General features: G+C 44.8%; 2 protein-coding genes across 5 annotated transcripts; one reads left to right on the top strand and one right to left on the bottom strand.

Annotated features, from left to right (window-relative positions):
- The first annotated feature begins 167 nt into the window (after window positions 1-167).
- On the top strand, window positions 168-21450 carry LOC102054284 (meprin A subunit alpha-like). 4 transcript variants are annotated; one of them, XM_027808680.2, is made up of 14 exons: window positions 168-1791; window positions 6831-6983; window positions 8088-8112; window positions 8224-8277; window positions 9994-10034; window positions 10121-10196; window positions 11036-11153; window positions 12545-12720; window positions 12921-13142; window positions 14039-14185; window positions 17036-17251; window positions 17600-18073; window positions 18236-18409; window positions 20766-21450. In XM_027808680.2, exons 2-14 carry the CDS (start codon window positions 6975-6977, stop codon window positions 20807-20809), a joined length of 1776 nt encoding a protein of 591 aa, XP_027664481.1. In that variant the 5' UTR covers window positions 168-1791; window positions 6831-6974; the 3' UTR covers window positions 20810-21450. The 4 variants fall into 4 exon arrangements, with proteins under 4 accessions (XP_027664481.1, XP_055569436.1, XP_055569437.1 ...); XM_055713461.1 differs by lacking the exon at window positions 20766-21450 and having other exon boundaries at window positions 18236-18947; XM_055713462.1 differs by lacking the exons at window positions 168-1791; window positions 20766-21450 and having other exon boundaries at window positions 6135-6983; window positions 18236-18947.
- Window positions 3501-4764, bottom strand: LOC102054108 (taste receptor type 2 member 9-like). Its single transcript, XM_005441555.2, has one exon. The coding sequence runs from the start codon at window positions 4693-4695 to the stop codon at window positions 3646-3648; it is 1050 nt and encodes a 349-aa protein (XP_005441612.2). The 5' UTR covers window positions 4696-4764; the 3' UTR covers window positions 3501-3645.
- Window positions 21451-23293: the final 1843 nt, after the last annotated feature.

The following is a 23293-nucleotide window of genomic DNA, read 5'->3' on the forward strand; positions in this document are numbered from 1 at the left end:
GCAGTTTTCCATACCATGCCAGCACTGGGCAGCCACTCATATTGACATCTGACATCTTTTGCATGTCTGCTTCCCCCCACCTCATGTGCCTGCCTCCCGCCCCCTCTGCTTCCCCTCCACTACCCAAACCTGGTGCTTCTGGAGTGCCTTGGTTACAGGTGTCCTCCACCCAACACTCAGGCATTGCAGTCATAACCAACAGCTCTGTGATCCATCTCCCTCTTCCAGCTTTCCAGGGATGAATTCAGCCATCTACACAGAGGTGTCTAATGCCACTGGAGATGCTCTTGAGGACCCAGACTGACCCTGCAGGTCTCCAGTGCTGTACCTCCCAACGCCATGCAGATGTCTTAGATACCCTAGGACTTCTCAAATGAGTGGAGATGCCTATGTTTGGGGAAACAGGTCAAGCTCCTAGCTTTGTCTTTTGCCATTTGCATTTCCCCAGCCGTATGAAACTTCAGCTCCATTCACAGTTGGTCTGTCTGTTGAATTAGTGATGGTGCAAGTGGAGGCATACGTTGGACAGAGTGCCCATCGCTAAACTAAACAGGCCATCTTCTAGTCCTGAGGCCAGCTGCTGGAGCATCTTGTGGTTGAGGAACATTTTCCCCAGGGCTGAGCACATCGTTGCATCTCTCCAGAGAGCAACTGTAGCGTATGGGCTGTGCTGTTCTGTAACCTGCCTCCTCGAGTGCCAGCTGTGCTGTGCATTGTGTCCACAGGGGTTTGACAGAGGTGAGAGAAGGTGTCTTCACCGTGGTTTGCTGGGGCTGCTTTCTTTTGTGTGGCAACATCTGCAAGATGGTTTTGCCTGCTGAGTCTTGCAGTATGTGAGGTTTTGAGGGGCAATGTTGTGTAGGAGGTAGGGAGTACAATGGATCTTCCATGGCCTTTTTGTGAAAGAGATTTGGGACAATCATGTTAAAGGATCAACTTCATGAGCGACAGCAGGAACGAAGGGAGGTGTGGTGGTGCCCGCTCCTTAAAGGCCTTTCAGCAGGGAGCTGTGTCCAGAGGAGATAAGTTTAAGACCTGCCTCCACTGGGACATGGGATGGCACAGAGTGTCTCCTACTGTGCAAGTAGGACTCAAAGGAGTTTGGCATCTGATGTAAAAAGTGCGATTGCAGCTAAAGGCAAACTGTGAAAGGCAACGTGCTCTGAGTGTCTAATTTTGATCAGATGACTCAAACCCTTTCTTTTTAGCAGGACAACATGAATGCGATTTTTTTGCTTTACTGCTGCAGGAAGAGCCAGAAAAGAGTGAAAGCCAATGTTTTGAAAACACTTTCTTGTTAACCTCTTCCCCTTTCATTTCTGTGTGCACAGAGAGGAAGAGGGAAGGGAGTGCTCCTTGGCCCATGGAAAAGGCAACCTTTAAAACAAAAAGCTTGCCAACTAAGCTGCTTCACTTCCACTTTGACTTTTCAAATTAGCATCCTGGGGCTGCTTATGTTCTCTGAGCCTCTGGTTTTATTTCTAGTAGAAAGTACATAGAAACTAGTGACCCTTTCACACTCTTGCCCTACAAGATGACCGCATCTCCTTTGTCTGAGGAAAAGAAGATCTGAGAAGCCTTTTGCTAGTAGGAATACATTAAAGATAGTTCTCAAAAATGCAGCAGAGAGAAAGCTCAGCCACTTCTTCTAGAGTGAATCCATGTCCAGCAGAGCTCCTGCTACACCTGAGATGACTCACTGGAGAGCATTTTGGATATATCTGAATTCTGCAGAGCTTCAGGAGGCCTCTGAGATTTGGGCTTCACACCTGTCAAATGCACTGCTTCTGGGTAAGTGTTCTAAAACAAGAGCAGAAGCAAAACCTGCTGAGATGCATGAAAAATGCACTCTTGGCTCTTGGCATGAGGTAAGACATCCCTCTGGGCCTGAGGTGGTGCAAGAAAAGAACCATTCAGGTTCTACTTTGTTCATGCTGGAGCTATTCCGTGTTTAGATCATCTGCTGTTGTGGGTTGACCCTGGCCAGCTGCCAGCCGCCCACCTAGATGCTCCTTCACCCTCACTGCTCAACAGGACAGGGGTGAAAAATAAGATGGAAAAGCTCATGGGTTGAGATAAAGGCAGGGAGATCACTCACCAAGGACCACCACAGGCAAAACAGACTTGACTTGGGGAAAATCAATTTAATTTATTGCCTATTGAAAATAGAGTAGGATGATGAGGAACAAAGACAAAACTAAAGCACCATACCTCCACCCCCACTTTTCCCCAGGCTCAACTTCACTTGTTCATTCCCAACTCCTCTCCCCGCTCTCCCCAAGCAGCGCAGGGGGATGGGGAATGGGGCTTGCAGCCAGTCCATAACAGTTTGTCTCTGCTGCTCCTTCCTGCTCACGCTCTTCCCCTGCTGCAGCGTGGGTCCTTCCCATGGGCTGCCGTCCTTCAGGATACGCCTGCTCCAGTGTGTGCTGTCCATGGGCCTCAGTCCTTCAGGGCACACGCACCTACTCTGGCATGGGGTCCTCCACAGGCTGCAGGGTGGGTACCAGCTCCACTGTGGACCTCCATGGGCTGTGGGGGGACAACCTGCATCACCACAGTCCTATCCACAGGCTGCAGATGAATCCCTGTTCCAGAACCTAGAGCACATCCTCCCCTTCCTTTTCTGACCCTGTTTGTTGCAGGACTGTTCCTCACAATTTCCCTCACTCCTCACTGCTGGGGAGTGTTTTTTCCTTTCCTAAATACATTTTCCCAGAGGAGCCATCTGCATTGCTGATGGGCTGAGCTGTGCTCTGCAGTGGATCCTTTGCAGGCAGCTGGAACTGACTTTCCCTGGCACGGGATAACCTTGACTTTGCTTCACAGAGAGTCCCATGGGTCCCCAGCTGCCAGCACCTGGCACGAACACCCTGAGCATCCGCCCATGGGTCACTGCAAGTTGAAAGCGTGACTTTATCCCCCACTGCACTTTGCACAAAACTCGCCTTCCTCAGTGTTTACTAAGCCAGAATCTATTGGTAAAAGCAGATCTCGTACAAAAAGAAAAGCAGACCAGGAGAGCAGTCACACAAAGCAGGGGAAGTCATGGTTTTACATGAAGTGGGGCAGAGGGTGGACACCTCATTCTGGCATGGGAAGTGGACTCCCCACCCCACCTGCCCACCCCAAGGCCATTTCTGCATTGCTGTTTACAAGTCAGTCACCACCCCTGGTGAATAATAGTGATCAACATATTCACACATAAGTTATAAATCAATACAAGATAGTGGTACAACTCATAATGTTGCAAAGTACACAGTCACAGCAGAAATAAACATAAACCAAAATAGATATAAACAGGTTGTTTAAGTAAGTAGCTTCAATCAGCAAATGCCAAAGCATTTTTAGAAGGTTTTCAGTATTGTTATTCCCCTTTTGCAGCTAGCCCATGTACCAGGTCTAAATTACTTTGTTACTGACAATAATTTAACACAAAGAATTATCTAAATCAGATTATAATATTTATTTATTTAATGCATAATAATGTAGTTCAAAGCATTATAGTGAAGTTTTCTTAACTTGCTGAAGATAGAACATCTGTATCATCTACACTGTCTGGAGAGTTGCATTAGAGATTAAATTATGTGATTTTTATAACAAAATATCAACATTTTTAATGGGTTCCAGCTTTTATTACAGTTTCTACCTCATACAAACCTTGCACTTCACACAGGGCAGAGTCCTTAGCAGTGCCTTTTCCAGTTTGGGATTGCTGAAAATCAGAACAAGGGAATGAACAGCCGGAAGAGCACAGTGAAATACTAAAATGACAAATGTCACGGGACCTTGCTCCCTTGTGGTGTAAATCATTATCAAGATGAAACATATAAAGTTAATACTGTAAAGGAAGAAGAAAGACATAACATATTTCATTGCTTTGATATGGGCATCCATGCTGAGATTCTTCACTGAGTTTGTCTGCATCTTGCGTTGATGTTTCCAGAGAGAAAAGAGGAGGAGAAGGGCAGAAAAGATTACTACCATGAATGCACTGACAATTCCGAAGCCACCAACAATAAAAACAGGGAAATAATGTTCATCCATTTTGACTTTCAGTTTCCACGTATTTGCTAGGATGGTGGAATTATTGAGGTTTTTACAGGGTGCTGTGTAAGTGATGTTGTAGACGAGGATGCAGAGGAACAGGGATAAAAGCACTGCACCCCACAACAGCCATGGCACAATCCTGTCAATTTTTGCTTTCAGGTAGATGAAGAAGATGTGCCTGAAATTTGCGATTTTTATGCAATAAAAAACACAAAGCCAGGCAGAAACCCACATGTTGGAAGAATGTAAAAAGCTCTGAAGAGCTGAAAGTAGTTCAGGTATGGGGTGAACATAAAATGACCAGGGGTAAATTATTGAAAGAAAGAAATACAGCCATGTGACGCACAAATGCCAAAACCTGGAGCATCCCAGAAACATCACGATTTTCTCATTAGAGCTGAAGATTTTCGTTTTGGCCCAAGAAATACAAAGCACAAAAACAATGAAAACATTTATCCATATGCCAGCAAATGCCTGAAGTGTGATGACGACCAGAACCATGACATCGTGTGAAGTGACATTAAGTTTATCTTGAGAGTAGCAAGCTTCCATCCTCCCAAGGTGGGTAACAGTGCTGTGCTGGAAAAGTAGTTTGTTGCACCAATGCTTAACGCAGGTTAGCAGCTGCTGTTCCCCTACTGTCATGTATGGAAACAGGAGCTTTATAGAGCTGCTGGTGGTGGTGATTTTGGTGCTGCTTCTATGCAGAGTAGGGCAGGTGCAGGAATGTAAATGTGCTGGGTATTCCCTTACCTGGCATCAGTGTTGCTCTTCAATATTTGAATTTCAGTTCAGAAGAGCTGTGCTGGGCGACACAAACAACGCAGATGTTTTTCTGCAGTGGACAGTGTTGAGATTTAGTGACTGTCCCGTGTTTGATCACTGCCAGGATTCACGGTCTGGGTTCTCCTGTCCCTTTGTTGCCAATGATGCTCACACAGAGGGGTGCGCTTAGCGAAGCACAGTCAGGGGAGTCCCTGTGCTCTATCATCTGAGAGCCCAGGAGCTGCAAAATTCAACCAAGATGCTGGAAACTGGAGTTAATTTGGACCCTCCATGGGCACTGAAGTCCATGTTAGTTTTCCCAATAGTAATGCCTTAATCATAAGTGAAGAGCCACATGGTGGAGGAAGGGCACTGAAGGAAAAGCAGGACTTTCTTTTAAATGTTTAAGTTGAAGCATATAGAGGGAAAAGGCAAAAATAAGCATGAGCCTCCATGCCAAGGCTCAAAACTCATCTGCTAGCAACATGAAGAGTTTTAGGGGTGGGACCATGCTGGGCTCCTGACACACTGACATACCCTCAAACCTCCAAATGGCTTCAGATCCTGAAAACTGTGGGTTTTTAACAAGCAGTGTGTTAAGCTCTGTAGGATGTGGACTGCCTATAGACTTTGGGTTTGTACAGGACCTTGCACATCGGACCTTGCAAATCAGAACCTCAGTTACTGACTAGATCTTGGACAGTGTTGTGATGTAATCAGCAAAAATTTAAATCACAGCAAATAGCTGTCTACCTACAAGAAATAAACCAGCAGCATTTTCCCTCTTCGGAGTGATGCACTTGTTTTCTGGGGGACATAAATGCAAGCACTACTCTGAGTATTATCACACGTTCCTTTTTGCATTTTCTTTGCTAAGGACCTTGCTATAGCATTAACACATTGAAATGTGTTCAAAGAAGGCCTAGAGTTCATCTCAACAACAAAACATGATGCCTACCACATGATCCCATGCAATCCATTCAGATAGCCCAGTGGCTTTTAATAAAAGTTCTAGTGAGATCTTCACCACCCTTTATTTTTCATATTGCCTAGAAGACATGAATGTCATAGCTTGGTTTGGATGCAGTCATTCAAAAATATTATGGATCATTTAAATCTAGTCATGCTTGACTGAAGTGATGTTAGAGACAGTCACTGCACTTATGGATGGATCTTGTCTATGGATGTTGTCTGGAAGCTCAAAAGAGAATTGCTTAAGGAAAGCAACTTATTCTCTGGGGCTAACAATGCAAGAATTAATGTGAAGTCAGATGATCTCCAGGTCCTTTAGACCTGCAAAAAGTCAGGAAGGAAGTTGTCAAACTGTGATGGAGATCAGACTCCTCGTGTGTGTGTGTGTGTGTGAAGAGGAGCCTTATAGGCACTGGACACAACACTGCTGGCCTGCAGGGACTATCAGTAAGAAGCAGCATTTAATGCATACCCATTTCTCTGTATCTTATTTGCTATCAGCTTCATGTCTAGGGAGGGTGGAAGTTTTACAGACTGGGTGGCAAGGAGGCAAATCCATTATTTTTGTTTTGGTCTATGCCCTTGGGTCCAGAAGTCCGGGCTGGCTTGTGCCAGCTGGCCATTAGTGGCTTTTCTTCCCCTGCAAGTTGTGTTTCTGGAGGCTGATCTGGGAATTTCTCTCCCTCTAACCCCCATTCTGCTGCTCCTGTGACATGCAGGCTGGGAACTGACAGATGCTTGTTGGTGAATTCAGTTTGTGTCCTCTCTTCTGGCCTTGATTTCATGGGATGGTTTTATGGGATGGTTTGTGGACACGTCTCTAGGGGAAGGATGCTGATGAGGCATGTCGACTAACTTCTTTGCACTCACTGGTACTTCACTCCCCTCTCCCATCCCCATAGATGCCCCGTGCAGGTAGCAGTACTGGGTGTGCCACCTGTAGAGACCCTGGACTCTCGAGGTGGCCTGTCCTGGCCCCCACCACTGCAGGCTGGTGCAGCTGTCCCCTTCCTGTCCCATAACAACCCTCTCACTTCTTGCAGTGCCCAACACCTGGGGTCTCACCAGGGAGGATGGACTGCCAGCAGGTTGCAAAGCATGGCCAGGGAGCTGCCTACTGAATATCTCCTCTTTCCCATTCTGCAGCCAGGCAAGGACAGTCCTTCCCCCAAGGATGGGGGTGCAACATGAGCCGGGTAAGTGAGCAAAGGGGAGGCAAAGGTAGCAGCAGTGGTGGGAAGGTGGGAGGAGGAGGAGGTGCAGGAAGTGTGTGGGAGCAAGAGAGTTGCAGAAGCGTGCAAAACCCCTTCATGTGGCTGCCAGGAGGAAAATCCCGCTGATCAGTCAGAGGCAAAGCTCAGCCCTGCTTTTGCCTTCTCACCGAGGAGTCTTTCTCCTGCCCTGCTTCACCCTGGCCCACATGACTTGCCTTCAAAGGGAAAGACTGGGGTGGGATTCCCATGCAAAACACTGGGAGCACATGGCTTCATGGGCACGTGAGTGGGACCAAATGACTTCTTGCTGTACTCCTGCTCTGAGATACAAAGTCTTTGAGATCTCCTGAAGAAACCCAAACCAACATGGTCTGCTGGAACTTGATGGCTGGCTTTCTGTTGATTACAAAAATAATGCTATTTTTAAATCAAAGATGATGCTTTACCCATAGAATCAGAGGAAAACAAAAATTTGTTTGCATCTACCAAGATGTTTTCAGGAATAAAAAAACCCAACCCACCAAGCAAGCCTTCTCTTAAATTGATTTATTCAGCTTGCAAACCACAAGCCTCTTTTTCCAAAAGGTTGTTACTTTCCTACTCATCAGCTTTGGTGGTCTCATGTCAGGATGAGGTCAGGATGGTGCGTAAAACAGAAGAGTGAGATTTTCTCTGAAGAAGTCACAGAAATTTTAAATAGTTTGGTAGCTCCTGATTGCTACAAGGGTTAACATGCTAAGAATAGTTATAAAATGGGGAGGCAGATTGCTTATTGGGTTGGCTTATGGCTATATCTATTAAGATTAAAGTCTGCTCTGCCTTTTAAAGTTCAACTTTTTTGATGGCTTATGCTTATCAGTGCTTCTGAAGCCTATTTACCTGCAGGACACTATATCTAGACTGGCAGGTAGCAGCAGATGATCTTCTGAAATGAATTCCTGGAGGATATGGTGTTTCACAGCACTGGTTTCCTGCTCCTCTGCCTTTACGGTATTCCCAGTTGCTCCTCTATTTTCTTGCTTGGGATCAGGGTGAGATTTCACTTCACTTGTCTGTGATTTTGAAACTGTACTTTCTACGTTTCAGATCCAAAACTCTGTTGAAGACAGAGGTAAGGATGCGATATTTTTGTGTTAACAGAAGCCTATCTGTCATCAAGTGGACAATCATATCAACTCGTGTCATTGAGTCACTAACTTAGGTGTATTACTTCTTTTGATAGTTAATGATGTTGATGGAGGACAGCTTAGAAAGGACATTCCAGAAATAAACTCAGGTAAGTCTGGACACTAAATAAGCAGGCTGTTCGATTATTACAGAGATGTGAGATAGCCTTTGAAGACCACAAGCCTGGCAGATGAGATGGCACCAGAGGGAACTGAAAGCTCCCTCCTATGTGAAAAAAAAATCCCAAATGCATCCTGGATACAGTGAGAATGGCAAGGCACTCAGAAATATGTGAGGTGAACCCCAACTGCTTTTGGAGAGAGGGAAGACCTTCATTTTACAGTCTGGTAGTAGTGAGAGAGGACAGAAAGGCAAGAGCAGGGCACAGGGCAGAAGACAGAAAGATTCATGAAAGGTTGATGTTGGAAAGGAAAAATGGAAAGGCCAGGAAATTTCCACAAGAATAGTTCTGCAGGAAACCGAAGATCTTAATCTTAATCTTGGAAACACACTCAACTGCTGCTGGGGAAGGCTCAGCAACCCCTGGACTGCACCTGCATCCCTCCCCACAGCGCTATTCTGCAACACATGCCCCAGAGGAACCTTGGCAGTGGCTCTAATTCAACTTCTGCTTCATTACTGTGCCTTTATCTTGAGTTGGTTGGTTTCACATGACTGATGACCAAGATATGAAACTTAAGTACCTTCAGCCCTGCCCCAGAGTTTCAGAGCGTTGCCATGAGAGAGTTTCCGTTTCCTGACATTGTTATCTGCTCTAATGTAAGTTTCCTCTGGTTTTTCTGACAGAACAGAAAATGTGGTGTAGCGTGGAGGTGTTTTGGTGTTTTGGTTTGGGTTTGGGTTTGTTGTTTTTTTTTCTCTCCATATGTATGTGAGGAGAATAAAGTTCTTTGTATAATAAAAGATCTGAAGATGAGCTGTCTATGCCAGGATTGTGCTTAAATGAAAGGGCATTAAATGAAAATGTTACACTAGAGGACAATACAGTGGCTGGGGTTTGGGCTCAGCTTTGCGTGGGGAATCTGGCACCTTAAAAAAATAAGGGGATAAAATGAGAGTCTCAAATGCTGTGTTTTTAAAGCATGGAAGGTTTGGACCAGCTGCTTAAAACACAGGTATCTCGTGCCAGTTCAAATCCATCCCCTCCAAGCACCTCTATAGAAGGGGAAGGAGCCTCCCAAACTTTGTGTCTAGCAGCCCATGTGGATCGTTTGGACATCCTTGTGCATCTCAAGTGGTACCAGACACTTATGTTTAGGCAACTGGATGGACACACAGCTATCCATCTGAGGGGATCGGAGACACATAGCACATAGATTTAATTGCTTCAGCCTGAGCTTGATGCAGGCTGAACCTCTTCCTTCTCTAGAATTCTGGTCTTTCTTCTTTGATGACGTGGTCAATCCCAGATGATTAGCCTAGGTTAGCTAACTAGTTAGGCTATTTAGATGCCTAACTTCTGAATAAATCCATTCCACCCGTACATCAACTTCAATGTTCACAAGTCCAGAGTTGTTTCAGGATACAAGCCTGAGAAAAAGAATAAAATCTCCTCTGGGCAGGTGTTATGAAATTTTTATGGAAATCATAATTCATGCCCAAATCCCCCTTAGCAGCGGATGGAGGACTGGCATGTTATAGTGCGGCAGTGGTTATTTGTTTGCTTGCTTCTGGGCAGTTGCTGTTTAAAGGGAGGTGGGTTCGTTGATGAGACAGCCTGATAGATTGTAAGGTCTTTGAAAAAACACATATTGTAGTGCTTGATATGTTACTCTGGCCTAAATGGTTGTTTATCTCCTTTCAGAAACAGGAATGAAGCTTTTTGAGGGTGATATTATCTTACCGGTATGTGCTGCTGATCTAAATCAACATTAGCAAGAGCGTAGATTGGGCTTAAAATGTTAACACAAGCATGTTGATCTCATTAACAGCTGGAGAGGAATGCTCTGAGAAACAACTCCTACAGATGGAATTTCCCCATCCCCTATATCCTAGCTGACAGCCTGGGTAATAAGACTTTTTATTATGGTAGCACTGTATTATTGCATTAGATATACCCTGGTTTTGCCCAGCTCTCTGGGCTGCTTTTGTTTCATTTGCTATTGAGTTGTGCTGCATTTAAGCCTTTGTGACTGCTGGCCAGCACTTTGTTTGCAATGTAACAGCTCCAGTGACTGGCCAGATGCTGATGAGCAGCCAGTTTAACTGGTATCAGTGTTATCTGGCTGAGATCTCTAGATAATGAAGTCAGGAAATGCTAATCTCAAGAACATGCATGTTGATCTACTGCACCCTTTGTGCCTTATCTCTTCTTAACAGTCCCAGCTTAATACAGGCAGAAAGGAAATGCAGATATAAGAAAAATCGTTCAGAGCATTCTCCCTTCTTGTTTTCATTTAAATTTAGACAATATTTTAAGTTGTCTTAAACAAGTTAGGAGTACAAGCTAATAGCAAATCGGTGTTAAAGTCGTATGGATCTCTCCTGTGTTTACTAGCCCTGAGCTCAAAGTTTGCAATACTTGAACTTATATGATAACATGCAATAAAATTACTCAACAAAAACTAAGCAGTGCCATGGATGCCCAAAAGCCTTTTTGGTTGGTTTTTTTTTTTTCAGTACAATCAGCTTATCTAATAAAAGATGTTATTTCTCCATATGGTCCCTGCCAAAGTCAGGGAATTCTGCTAACAGAGCCTCTGGCTCTTTCATCCAGGCAGATACTTTTAATACGTGTTCATATTTTTAATGCATGCTTGTTCATACTTTCTATCTAGAATTATATATATTTATAACATTATAAAAGCAGAACAACTGCAATTGTCATCCTCTGCTCTGTGTTTCAGATCTGAATGCTAAAGGTGTTATCCTGCAGGCGTTTGACATGTTCAGGCTGAAGTCTTGTGTTGATTTCAAGCCCTATGAAGGGGAACAGACTTACCTGAAGTTTGAGAAGCTGGATGGGTAATTTTGTATTAACAATCCAGTTTGTATCACCTTGTTTGATATGATAGTTTTTCCAGCTGAGGAGACATTCATTTTCTTTCTTGCTCGTACAAAGGACATAAACTCCTGAGCCACATTTCTGTCCCACAGCTTGTTTATATTACACTGGAGTAACCAATGGTGTTTTCTGTTTGTGGTGTGCTCTTAATGTAAGAAAAGACTATTTTATTCCCATTTGCATCCTGGTTATTGAAGTGAATCCCCTTCTTGGTGCTCTTTCAGGGAATAAAACTTCCTCCTGGCATTGGTTTGGGCAGGGTATGTCACTGGTGCGTTGGCATTAGCGTGGAGCTTCGTCCTTGCTTTCAGATGCTGGGTTGGTTTTTCCTGACCAAATGTTGAAGCCAACAACCTCTACCATCGTGCAGGTCACCACAGGTTCCTTTGCTCAGCTGGGGAGGAGGTGACTCTTCCAAGCCACAAACCCTATCATCTAAAACAGAAGCCTAAAATAAGTCTGGTGACTCACACGCCAGATGCCTGTTACTGTCCAGGCACCATGAAGGTGCCAGTGAAGATAACTCAGTGGCAGGTGCCAACACTGGCTGATAAAGTTAGGTCATGGGATTTCCCCGCTTGCTGGGAAGGACCATCAGGAAGCTGGTGACACCAGCTAGTGTCTGCATCTAGGAATCTGGTGTAGATCTGCCCTGGGGTGTGGGAAGACAGGTGTGCAGCAATTTTGGGTAGCTTTTTGCTTTTTTTTTTTTTTTTTTTTTTTTTGAGCACACAGTGATGAGTTGTTTCTGAATAGACATGAAAAGTTAGGATTCAAATCAGTATTCAGGATTCAAACCAGGGAAGCTGATACAGCCTGAGTTCACTGGAGGCTGCTCAGTACCTTTGAAAATAGGGCCGCTTATTTAGATACTTTGGTAAACATACAAATAAACAACACCCAGTGCAGTGTATGAGGTTATAAGGCACCTGCTCTACTTCCCTGTGCTGCTCATACTCTTCTACTACCCTTGCTATACTGTTTGAGCTGGGGCTGCCCAGCGTTGAAGAGCAATAGCATTTGCCATCACCACCCCCTTCACAAGAACTGCAGCCAGCTGCAGAACATGCATGCACTGCTCGCAGGGAGGGCAAAACGAAATGAGAAGGTCAGTCACATCTTGGGCAGGGACTCATTGCCAGACTGTGGCAGGATGCTGAAGGTACACATTGCTCTGTATTCTGGCACTGCAAACCTATCGCGGCAAGACTGTCAAACTCAGGTGAGAAATTCTAAAAAATATTGATTTTTTGTACTTTCATCTTGATCAGGCAGTTGAGTTAACATGTAGATACAAATCATAGACGATATAATGCAAAATAGGTGCAATATCTGAGTCTTTGCCTTACAGGTGCTGGTCTCATGTGGGGGACCTGCAGAGTGGCCAGACAGTGTCTATAGGAGAGAGATGTGACTATAAAGCCATAGTGGAACATGAGGTCCTGCATGCCCTGGGATTTTACCATGAGCAATCCAGGACAGATCGCGATGACTATGTTCAGATATGGTGGGATGAAATTATTGAAGGTATGATGCCGGTCTGAAATGATTGAGATGTAGATGCATGTCTCTGTTTTACAATGCTAAAATGTCTTTGGTTGAGAATGGCTGCTTACATTTTAACAAGTGGACCATCATTTAGTAACAGGTAAAACATTTTTAAAAGATGTTATGTGCTCAGCTTTATTTCTGGTCTTACCTAATCAGTTTTGTATGTTTTTGTCTAGGTTTTGCATATGCCTTTGACAAACACAATGATAGTTTCCTTGATGACCTCAATACCCCATATGATTATGAGTCAGTCCTGCACTATGGACCATATTCTTTCAACATCAATAGCAGCATTCCTTCTATTACAACAAAAATTCCTAAATTTAATGAGATCATTGGGCAGAGGCTGGATTTAAGCAGGATTGACTTACTGAGGCTGAATCGCATGTACAACTGCAGTAAGTTCTTCTTCTCACACATGTATTTGAAAATCCTTGCTCAAGCTTCACTATAACATGGATGGAGTCACATGAGAGGAACAGGAACGCTACACACTTGGGTTCCTCTTGCAGTGCTAAGAGAAACTATATTTTTTACACAGCAGCAAGCTCCATGGTGGCCAGATCCCCATTTCTTTTTTACAGAATACCTTTGAATTGAATCACAGGTCTAACACCTTTAATTCATATGGACTTCCATGATATTACTTGTAATAGTTACCATTTCCTTCATTGATGATGATCATCATGCTGCTGCTGCTGATAAAATCTTCAAGTGACAGTGGTTCGGAATTGGCGTCTCTGAAATTAGAGTATCTCAATTTTTTTTTCTGCCTATGTGATGTTAGGTAAGACAATCGGAGTCAGGGGCACAAATGGGGATAATTGTGCTTTCCAGCTCCACTGGCAGAGCTATGAAGGTAAAAGCTCAACATGCTGTACAGTACTGGCATACTGTGTTAACACACACTTGAATATTTCCCCTAGCTTCAGCAGAACTACTTCTGATTTACTCCCTGAAGAGTGAAATGGGCCACAGAGCCTATCCCAGGCGGGCTTAGAGAAAATGATGGAAGTCTGGAAGGGAAAACTAGCCTGCAGGGGCCAAACTGGTTCCTACAAGGAAGTATTCCGCCGAGAATGGGAGAAGGATAAGATGTTTCTTTCAGGAGGAAACATCATTTATGTGTGGTAATGGAGATGTCGATGTGAAAGCCTTCATAGTCTTCAGTTGCATTAAGAATGTATTTCCTGGTGTTAAATGCTGTATGTAAACATTCTGGGATGGGATTAATGGTGAGAGACTTATTTGATGTCGATGGATGTGGTAAAACATGGTAATCCACTCCTGGCAGCTTCAAGCCTCACCTTCCTGGACCAGTGCTCCTTTGAATTCCTCAGTATCTGTGGGATGGTGCAAAGCAGACAAGACGGTGCTAACTGGGAACACACATTGGGCAGACCAGGAGAAGAAGACCATACTTTGGTGGGAAGCTGTGCAGGTACCAGGTGTAGTTTTAGATGGTCATTAGATTTTACCGTGTTTTTATGTGATGTGAGAATGAAAATATACAGAAGTAAACAAGTCATTAGAAGTACCCTTCTGTTAATGTTAATCACTGCATACCTGATAGTAAACATGACTCTTGAATTTTCAGATAGAAAGGATAACAATTTTAATTTTAAATGTTTAACCCTTCTTTAAATCTTCTCCCTATATTGTATATCTTGTCAAGAAAATGACAGTTCGAGACTTAGGTGTTGTAAATTGCTGGTAGCTCCATTAAAGTGAAGAGAGCTCCACCAGATTGCTACAAGTGACTTTAGTGAAACTCTATAGAATTTCATCGGGTGGAACTCTTCTCCTTTTATGCATGTGACAGGATTTTGAGTAATTTTCTAGTCTTTGTTTAAAGGTGAAAGACGCTTTCCCTTTGTACAGGAGTTCATTTGAGGCATCTCCACAGAAGGAGATGCACATAAGCAAATTTGCACATAAGCAAATATTGCAAGACACAAATCTTGTTTATAGACAAATTCTGAGATTGAAACCAATCCGGGATCATCAAAATAGGAAGCTGAGCTTCAGCAATCTGTCATGGAGCAAGAGGAAACCACCCTCAGAAGACTTCTTCGAGGGAGGGGTTGCTGTGTGATGCAGAGCCGTATCAGGAGGGTGTAGCTGCTGGTAATTCAAAGTTTGTTCGAGCTGACCACACAGGGACGCTGAAGGATTATCTGAGAAGCAAACTGGCAGTGATTTCCTCTCCGCCAAGGAGAGTGTTGCATGGGGTCTTTTTGATTGAGGCTTTGGCTCCAACTGCACTGATTTAAACATACATTGAACAAATATTGGGTTCTGCAGTATTTTGATTGCTGCCAGGACACAGAAATTGAGTAAGGTCTCTTGTTTTCAGCGGCAGTGGGGAGAAAATTAAACGCTGGGGAGGAGCATCACGTAGACAGTCCAAAAATCTTCACGCAAAAAAGTCTCTTTTGAAAGTCACAGGCCTGAGCCTGGCTGGTCTGTGTTCAAGTGGCCATCGTTAGGCACATCTGCTTCCCCAAACACAAGTGGTGCTTAGTCACAAAAGCATCTCATGGTGTGGGAGAGGAAAAAATATGCTGACTAGAAAGGAAAGTCATTTCTGTGGAACCTGCTCCCAGGAAGGAGAGAGCAAAAGATGGCTTGTGGCAGTAACAGGTCATGTTTGCTGCCTGATGCTGTGTTTGCCTACAGATTGGAGATCCTGTGTGTGCTGGTTTTGGCTGGGATAGATTTAATTTTCTTCATAGTAGCTAGTAGTCAGTCAGTGAGGAGGAAAGCAGACACATAGCAGGCAGGGCGAGGGGATGCTCCTATTCTCATCACACGCAGGGTTTGGGAGGGCAGATGTGTGCCTGGTGAAAGGCACCGTGCAAAAACCAGCCCTCGAAAGACGCTCTGAGCAGGGAGCAAAATGAACAGGAGGGTTGTTTAGGTCCCACCGTTGGCAATTGCTTGTTTCTAGAGGAACAAGTCCGTTTGGCTGTTGCTTGATGGGCTGTTTGCTCATGGTTTGCAGGGTGTGCAGTTTGCTGACACTGAAGGCTCTGGATGTGTGACAGGGTGTGTGGCTGGGGAGTGACAGCGGCTTCCTGCCTCTCGTGGCTGGTGACAGATCATTAACTGCTCAGCTTCAAGGAGGGGGAAGAAAAATGTATAAAACTTAAGTAGTCAGCCTTCAGAAGTTTCCTGAGGGCAAACAGGTCAGCAGTTACTGGAAAATAAGCAGCTTCAGTGGGTATTTGTAGGGGAACTAACTGCAGAAGGCCGGTGATGGGAGCACATCCAAACGCAGGCATGAGGCTGGGAAAAAAAAACAAAAACGCATGGAGCTCAAAGCAGCATCAGGTGGCAATTCAGAATCGTCGTTGGCTATACAGTCCCTGCTACTTGCCTCAGTCGGCTTCCAGACAGACAAGAAAAGGGCAAACCCATAGAGGCAGCCACAGGGTATTTGGAAATCCCCAGTGTGATGCAGGTTGAAAATGTCCTTGCTGTCAGGAGAGACCCTTCCTATGGGGGGTGTGTGGTGTGTGTGTACTGAGACTATTAGGTGAAGCTGGTGCACTGGCTCGGTTGCCTTCAAGAAGCTGATTTAAAATTGGAATATACAGAGCGAGGCTGATGCAGACAGAGAGTGCAAGTGTTCAGTCTTTGTAACCAGGAAGATCAAAGATCAAAGACTCTGAGGAGGTATCACTCTGGCCCACAGGTAGAATTGCCGACTAATTAGGAAATAAAGGAAATAGTTATTTCAAACACATTAGCTTAAGGTAACGTGAGTTGATACAAAGTAACTGGACTGGGAGTTAATAAATCCTTTACCCATAGCAGAATTATGGCAAAAATGTCTTCAGCTGCTTTTATAGGGATGTCTGATCTGTTGATAAAAGGGCATGATTTCTAGGCAAAGCAGAAGACTGAAGACCTTGACCTAACAGGATCCTTCCAATACTTTCCTTCCTGTCTCCAAAAAAATCCCTGCCCAAGTGCATCCACTTAAAATTCGTACATGTTGACAGGACTAGCACTGTACGGTTTGTACTTAATTCCTAAAGAATGGAACCAAATATGTACCTTATTTAATCAACTAGTTTGCAAGCCATATTTCAGTGCATTTTCATTTTAATATTAATTTGCAATTTAGGGAGAATTCTTTTCTATTGAAATATTTTTTTTTTTCTACTTTGAAAATAACTTCTAGCTTAGGCAAGTGCAAACTGCACTAAAGCTTGTTTAGCACTGGCATTTCATTAGTGAGTGGATCAAAAACTTTTTTCACACCACTGTGTTTTGTTCTTCCCAGGTAGAGGATATTTCATGCACTTAGATACAAAAACTGGACATGCTGGTCAGTCAGCTCTTCTGGAATCTCGCATCCTTTATCCAAGGAAGAAGGAAAAATGCCTTCAGTTTTTCTACAGGTTAAATGGAAATCCACAGGATAAGCTAGTTATCTGGATTAAGAAAGATGATGGAACTGGAAATGTTAGACAGATGGAAAAGCTGCACACTATTACAGGTAGGTGAAACTGTTTTCATATCTGAACTGCTGGCAAACTTTGATGCTAGACAACACTGGCTTGGTTTATCGTATTAAAGTCTGCTCAAGTGTCTGGTGTAAATCTAACCTTCATTTGCTTCAGTTGAGTAACTCCAGAGTTAGTGCCCGTGAGAAGAGAATTTGGCTCGGAGGTAGTTTCCTTAAGACTGTTCTGGGATTAGCTAGGGTGCAGGGCATTAGGCAATCGCCACATAAACAGATCCTTCACCAAACAAACAGGTCACAGGACACTTGAGGAAGACACAGCTTGATTTGGGATTTTGTCCTGGACTTTTGATTGTCACACATATTTATTTCCCCCTTTAGCTGATGGAGAACATCACTGGAAATTGGCCAGCATTCCCTTTGGTGTCCAAACCAAATTCCGGTATGGGTTTCAGGGCATCAGAGGAGATCCAGCCCAGTCTGCTGGGGGGATAGCCATCGATGACACCAGCCTGACAGAGACGAACTGCCCCACCAATGTCTGGCACATCAGAAACTTCACATCTCTTTTTAACAGTACTTCAAAAGGCGATTATATCATAAGCCCCGTATTTTACAGCTCGGAAGGCTATGCCTTTGCTTTACAGCTGTATCCTCACGGAAGAAATTCATCATCCTACGTGAATTACATGGGGATTACTTTCCATCTCTGCAGTAGTCCAAATGATGGCCTTCTGGAATGGCCGGCTGGGCACAGACAAGTTGTCTTGTCTGTTTTGGATCAAGACCCTGATGTAATCCACAGGATGTCCCTCAGCCTTAGCTTCACTACGGACCCAAACCAGCTAGTATATGGTAAGTCAGAGTGCATGGGGGAGAAATATGGAGGTGCCGAGGTCTGCTCAAGCTGGAGAAAACTGTTGAAAGCCAAGAGACCAGGCTAGGTTTGCTCTGCACGTAACACTACTGGGCTGACTAGATGTAAGCTTTAATTACTTTTATGGTTTTGCACAACAGGCAGAAATGACACCCTGCAGTGGGACAAGCCATCTATCACTGGAAATTTTTCTTCTTTCTGCAACTGCTACATGAGCCCAGGTGTTGGCTGGAATACGTTCCTGACCCACAGGGAGCTGCACTGGAAAAAATTCCTTAAAAATGACAGTCTTTTCATCTTTGCTGATTTTGAAGGTAAAGTATTATATTATCAGAATCCCCTCTGGAACAGAGCAGGTGCGTACTCTTCCATCTGTAAGGAAAGCACTGAAGATGAGGGTGATTAGCAAACATCTAGGGAGTCATCTATTTCAGGAACAAGTTTTTTAAATGCCTAGTGATTTCAGGTACCTGATTTTTGAATACCCAATATGAAACCCTATCAATGACCTTGATTCTCTGGTTCCTGAAAATCAGATTTTCAGGACAGATTATACTTCCATGTCTTGAAGATCAGTCTACTTAATGATGTCTCCATTTGCCACTACCCCTATATCCCTTCCCACTTAAGAGAATTGTGGTTTGACAATGAAGGTGTTCTTTTCAGACCTTGAAAAACTGGCAGAAGGAGGTTTTGATCCAAAGCTTCTCTCCTGAGGCTGCAATATTTGTCAGGACTGCGTGCAGCCGCTTTGCTCTGCCAAAGGAGGCAGGGAAAGGGAAGAAGGAGGAAAAGAGGTGTCTGGTGCAGAGGGCAGCCTGGCAGGCAGGTACCCACTGAGCAGGCCACTGCCTGTGCAGCCACGTGTCAGATGGCTGTGTCCATCTTACTTCATGTTAGGTGGTCAAAAATGAATGTTATAGACAACATGGTGAGTCATTTGAGAGCAATGGGTACCTCTAGGGAGCAGTTGATCCCATTTCATTATAGTTGTGATGAACTGCTCTTCTGATGTGCTAATCTAGTCACTGGCACATGGGGACAACCTGTTCCTGCATCTTTAAGGTTTCCTTCTTGAAGAATGTCCAGCTTTTCTGGACCCCTTGGCACTTCAGAACTGTCTTCCAAGGGACTCTGTCAACAAGGCTCCTAAATAGGCCAACATTTAGATTGGATATCAGGAAAAATCTCTTCACTGGAAGGGTTGTCAAGCATTAGAACAGGCTGTCCAGGGAGGTGGTTGAGTCATCATCACTGGAAGTGAAAAAACATCTATCCCCAAAAAACACATAGATGTGGCGCTTAGAGGCATGGTTCAGTGGTGGACTTGGCAGTCCTGGGTTAACAGTTGGACTTCATGATCTTAAAGGTCTTTTCCAAGCTAAATGATTCAATGATTCTGTGATCTCCACCGGCTGCGAGGGAATCCGTCATGGATGACAAATGGTGGGTGAGATGAATCCTATCACCCTTCTGAAGTGAATTTCCTTTGGAAAATGTCAGTGTCTGGAAAGTGGAAACATTTTGTATAAGTAAATAAACATTAAACCAGACTTGACCCAGGTCAGAGCACTTGTCTCAGGTAGGAGAGGATGGTTGAGTGTATGCTGTGATAATCCAAACTCCCTCAGCACGGCTGAGGGATGTGAAAACCAGGCTGTGAACTTTCCTGGCAGGATTTGCCTCTTGCTGTTCATGGGGGGGCGGGGGGGGGGAAAACCCAAAACAACCCAACAATTTTCTTGTTTTCATTCCAACAGAGAATTGAGAAACTTCTGAAAAGACAAGAACTTTTGCAAGATGGGAAAGCTGCTTCCCATGAAAGTATAAACAGGAACATGTACTGGTTAATAAAAATGCAGAGCAGTCTACAGTTCTGGCACACAGAGTGGCCCAGTTTTTCCGCAGGTTATGTAGGGCGTTCAGCAACACTTCCAAGTCCCCTTTAGCAATAAGAAAAGCAGCTGAGGCTTCTCTGTGCTTTCCCTGTCAGTGCTTTGTACTGGGAGTAATTCCCTGGGAGAGATTCAGTCCTGCTGTGTCATACGGGAGCCAGTGGTCCCAAAAATGTTTGCAGCTGCTAGGTGAAATTGTGGTTGAGAAATTGAAAGATTTGTTAAGAGACTACATTTAGTCTCCATTACAAATGGGTTCACCTTCATTTCTACATATTAAATCGAATATGGTCACATTTATAAGGTTCCAGCTTCTGCATTTGAATATTCGTTTTGATACCAGGGTGCCTAAAAACTCAGCGGTAGTGTTACATTGCCCTCTGATGAAAGCTGGAGGACCTGACACATGCCTCCCACTTCTCCACAAGCCTTTCCATCCTTCCCCTTCATGTCCCAGTCCTTTTTCAGATCACCTCTGACCCAAGACCTCTACTCTCTCACCCCCGTCTCTCTCCAGCTCAGCAATCCCTGGAGCCCTTTCTGGGGCTGAGAAAGACACAGACTGGAGCGCCGTGCATGCCTGCAGCTCCCTGCTAGTCCAGTTTCCCCTCCCACCTCCTTCGATGAGTACTGCTGCAGCTTCCAGAGATATTTGGATGAATTATTGTTGCTTTATTTCTTGCGCCTGGAATCAGCCTGAAAGTCATCCCGAAATACATATAGAACTGTACCATATACTCAATGTATTAAATTAAGGTTTCTTCTTTTCTTGCAGATCTCACCCCTCTGATTACATCTGAAGTCCCAGTCCATCCTTGAAGTGCCCGGAACTTCTTGACTACAAGTGCAGTCATCTATGACAGATAAAATATATTTCTTCACTTAAGAAACTGTATTCTGTGGTTTCTGTATTTTAAGAATTTGAACTAGGCTTCCCTGTTCATTTTAAGAGACTATATTCCTAGACTTTTCAAAGATTATTTTGGCCCAAGCAATGAAGGGCTTCTCTTAGTTATATCATCTTTTTTCTTCGCATGTTCTGTTCTTTTTGTTTATCTTTGCTGATGGCAATGCTTACTTCCCAGCTCTTGTCTCTGAAATCTCGGTGTCCAGCTTTCCCAAGCCAGAAGCACCGGTGCTTGACGTCCAAGACTTCCAGGACTTCCCTTTTCTCCCTATGGCCATTACCACTTCTTCAAGCCCAGCTTTTGATAACAGTCACTCCCAAGTATTCAGCTTGTTATGTCACTGCTAAAAAGAATAGCATGCTTCCTTACCTTCATCTGCATCTGGACCCAATTCAACATTACTGAGAAGTTTTCGTGAAAACAGAATGGGAATTTGTTTGGATCTTATGGTGGGTTGACCCTGACTGGTCACCAGGTGCCTTCCAAGATTCTCTGTTGCTTCCCCTCCATCCACAAGATGGGGAAAAAAATATGATGACAAGCTTGGTAATGAAGATGAGGACAGGGAGATCACTTACCAGTTATTGCCATGGGCTAAATGTCCTTGGTTTAGGGAAATTAATTGAATTTATTGCCTTTCAAACAGACTAGGATAATGAGAAGTGACAACAAATCTGAAAACACCTTCCCCCACCCATCCCTTCTTCCCAGGCTCAGCTCCACTCCTGACATCTCTACCTCCTCCCCGCAAGCAGCACAGGGGGACAAGGTATGGGGGTTGCAGTCAGTTCCTTACGCATTATCTCTGCTGCTCCTTCCTCCTTCCTCTCTTCCCCTACTGCAGCGCGGGGTCCCACTCATGGGAGACAGTCCTTCATGAACTTCTCCAACGTGAGTCCTTCCCATGGGCTGCAGTTCTTTATGAACTGCTCCAGCATGGATCCCTTCCATAGCGGTCCTTCAGGAACAGACTGCTCCAGCATAACCCAGACCCCACAGCGCTGCAGGTCCTGCCAGGACCCTGCTTCAGCGTGGGCTCTCCATGGTTTCAGGACTTCCTTTGGGGCACATGCCCCTGCCCCGGTGTGGGGCCCTGCGGGCTGCGGGGGGGAGCTGCCCCCCGGGGGCTCCGTGGGCTGGGGGCACAGCCTGCCCCGCCGGGGGCTGCGCTGCGGGCTGGGGGGAGCCGCTGCTGCGGGGCCTGGAGCCCCCCGGCCTCCCCCTGCCCTGGCCTGGGGGCTGCAGGGCTGCGGCTCTCATGTTTTCTCACTCCTTTCTCCAGCTGCTGTTGTGCAGCAATTTTCCCGCTTTCTTAAATACGTTATCACAGAGGTGCTGCTAACGTTGCTGAGAGGCTCAGCTTTGGCCAGTGGTGGGTCCGTCTTAGAACCACCTGAAACAGGCCCTGTCTGACATGGGGGAACTTCTGGCATCTTCTCACGGAAGCCACCCCTGTAGCCCTCCTGCTACCAAACCCTTGCCACGTGAACTGAATATGGGACGCATTTGGGGATGCATACATAGGGCAAGGTGCTAAATGAATATATTAAATGGCATGAGTATAACATGAGATGGCTGCGTGACCATTGTCCTCTGCAAACTCATATCTATGCCTACAGAATTACTTACCCTTAGACATCCTCTTTAGTTCCTTGGATAATTTTTAAGTTAAAGGCACTAAAAATCCCCAAGGGGTTTTCAAACTGCTCTGATTCTGCTTCAGTTTTTTGTTCCTTTCTCACACACACTGCAAATAATGGCCTTTGTGCTGCACTGTGATTCCCTTTGCTCACCTGTGAAAACTGCCTTTACATGATGCACCTTGAGACATACTCTCCTTTACTAGTAGTGTGTCCTGTTCTGCTTAGGTATCATTGTCTTTCAAATTAATAGTCCATAAAAGCAAGTGCTGAAGAAGATCCACATATGCTAGGTGGAAGATCAGTCCTCTGGGGCCCTTCCTCAAGAAAAGAAAAGATTTCTGTACTTATTCCTCTGCAATGTGATCTCATACAAATAGTGTCCTACTTATATCTGTTTGGAGGATCTGTTCCCTAGGTTGAAGGACTGACTGCTTTCTAGGGCAGGGTAGTCACTGGCCATGGGCACATTTCCTACTCAAAACCTACTTTCATTTGAGGCTTCTTCACACTGAAGTCCGGTATGTCCCACCAATACCGCTGGGAAGCAGCGTGTGAGGCACCTCCGCAGCACTCCTCTTCCTACGCCAGACCCTCTGTATTGTGCTGTGTGGGGTGGTGTCTGTGGCACCAGCCTCTTCCTACCTGATTACTGAACAGAGAGGTGGACATACTCACCTTCAGCACTTGTAATTTCAGACGTAAAATAAGGGAGCAGGATTCAGTTGAGTAAGTTTAAAGCACTAAGACACTCC

This window comes from Falco cherrug, chromosome 6 (genome assembly GCF_023634085.1).
Source record: "Falco cherrug isolate bFalChe1 chromosome 6, bFalChe1.pri, whole genome shotgun sequence".
Lineage (NCBI taxonomy): Eukaryota > Metazoa > Chordata > Aves > Falconiformes > Falconidae > Falco > Falco cherrug.

Coding starts and splice junctions, on each gene's coding strand:
- LOC102054108 (XM_005441555.2), bottom strand. CDS start 4,695: ATGACAGTAGGGGAACAGCAGCTGCTAACCTGCGTTAAGCATTGGTGC.
- LOC102054284 (XM_055713461.1), top strand. Junction 12,721..12,920: donor GTGGGATGAAATTATTGAAG/GTATGATGCCGG, acceptor GTTTTTGTCTAG/GTTTTGCATATGCCTTTGAC. Junction 18,074..18,235: donor CCCAAACCAGCTAGTATATG/GTAAGTCAGAGT, acceptor TTTGCACAACAG/GCAGAAATGACACCCTGCAG.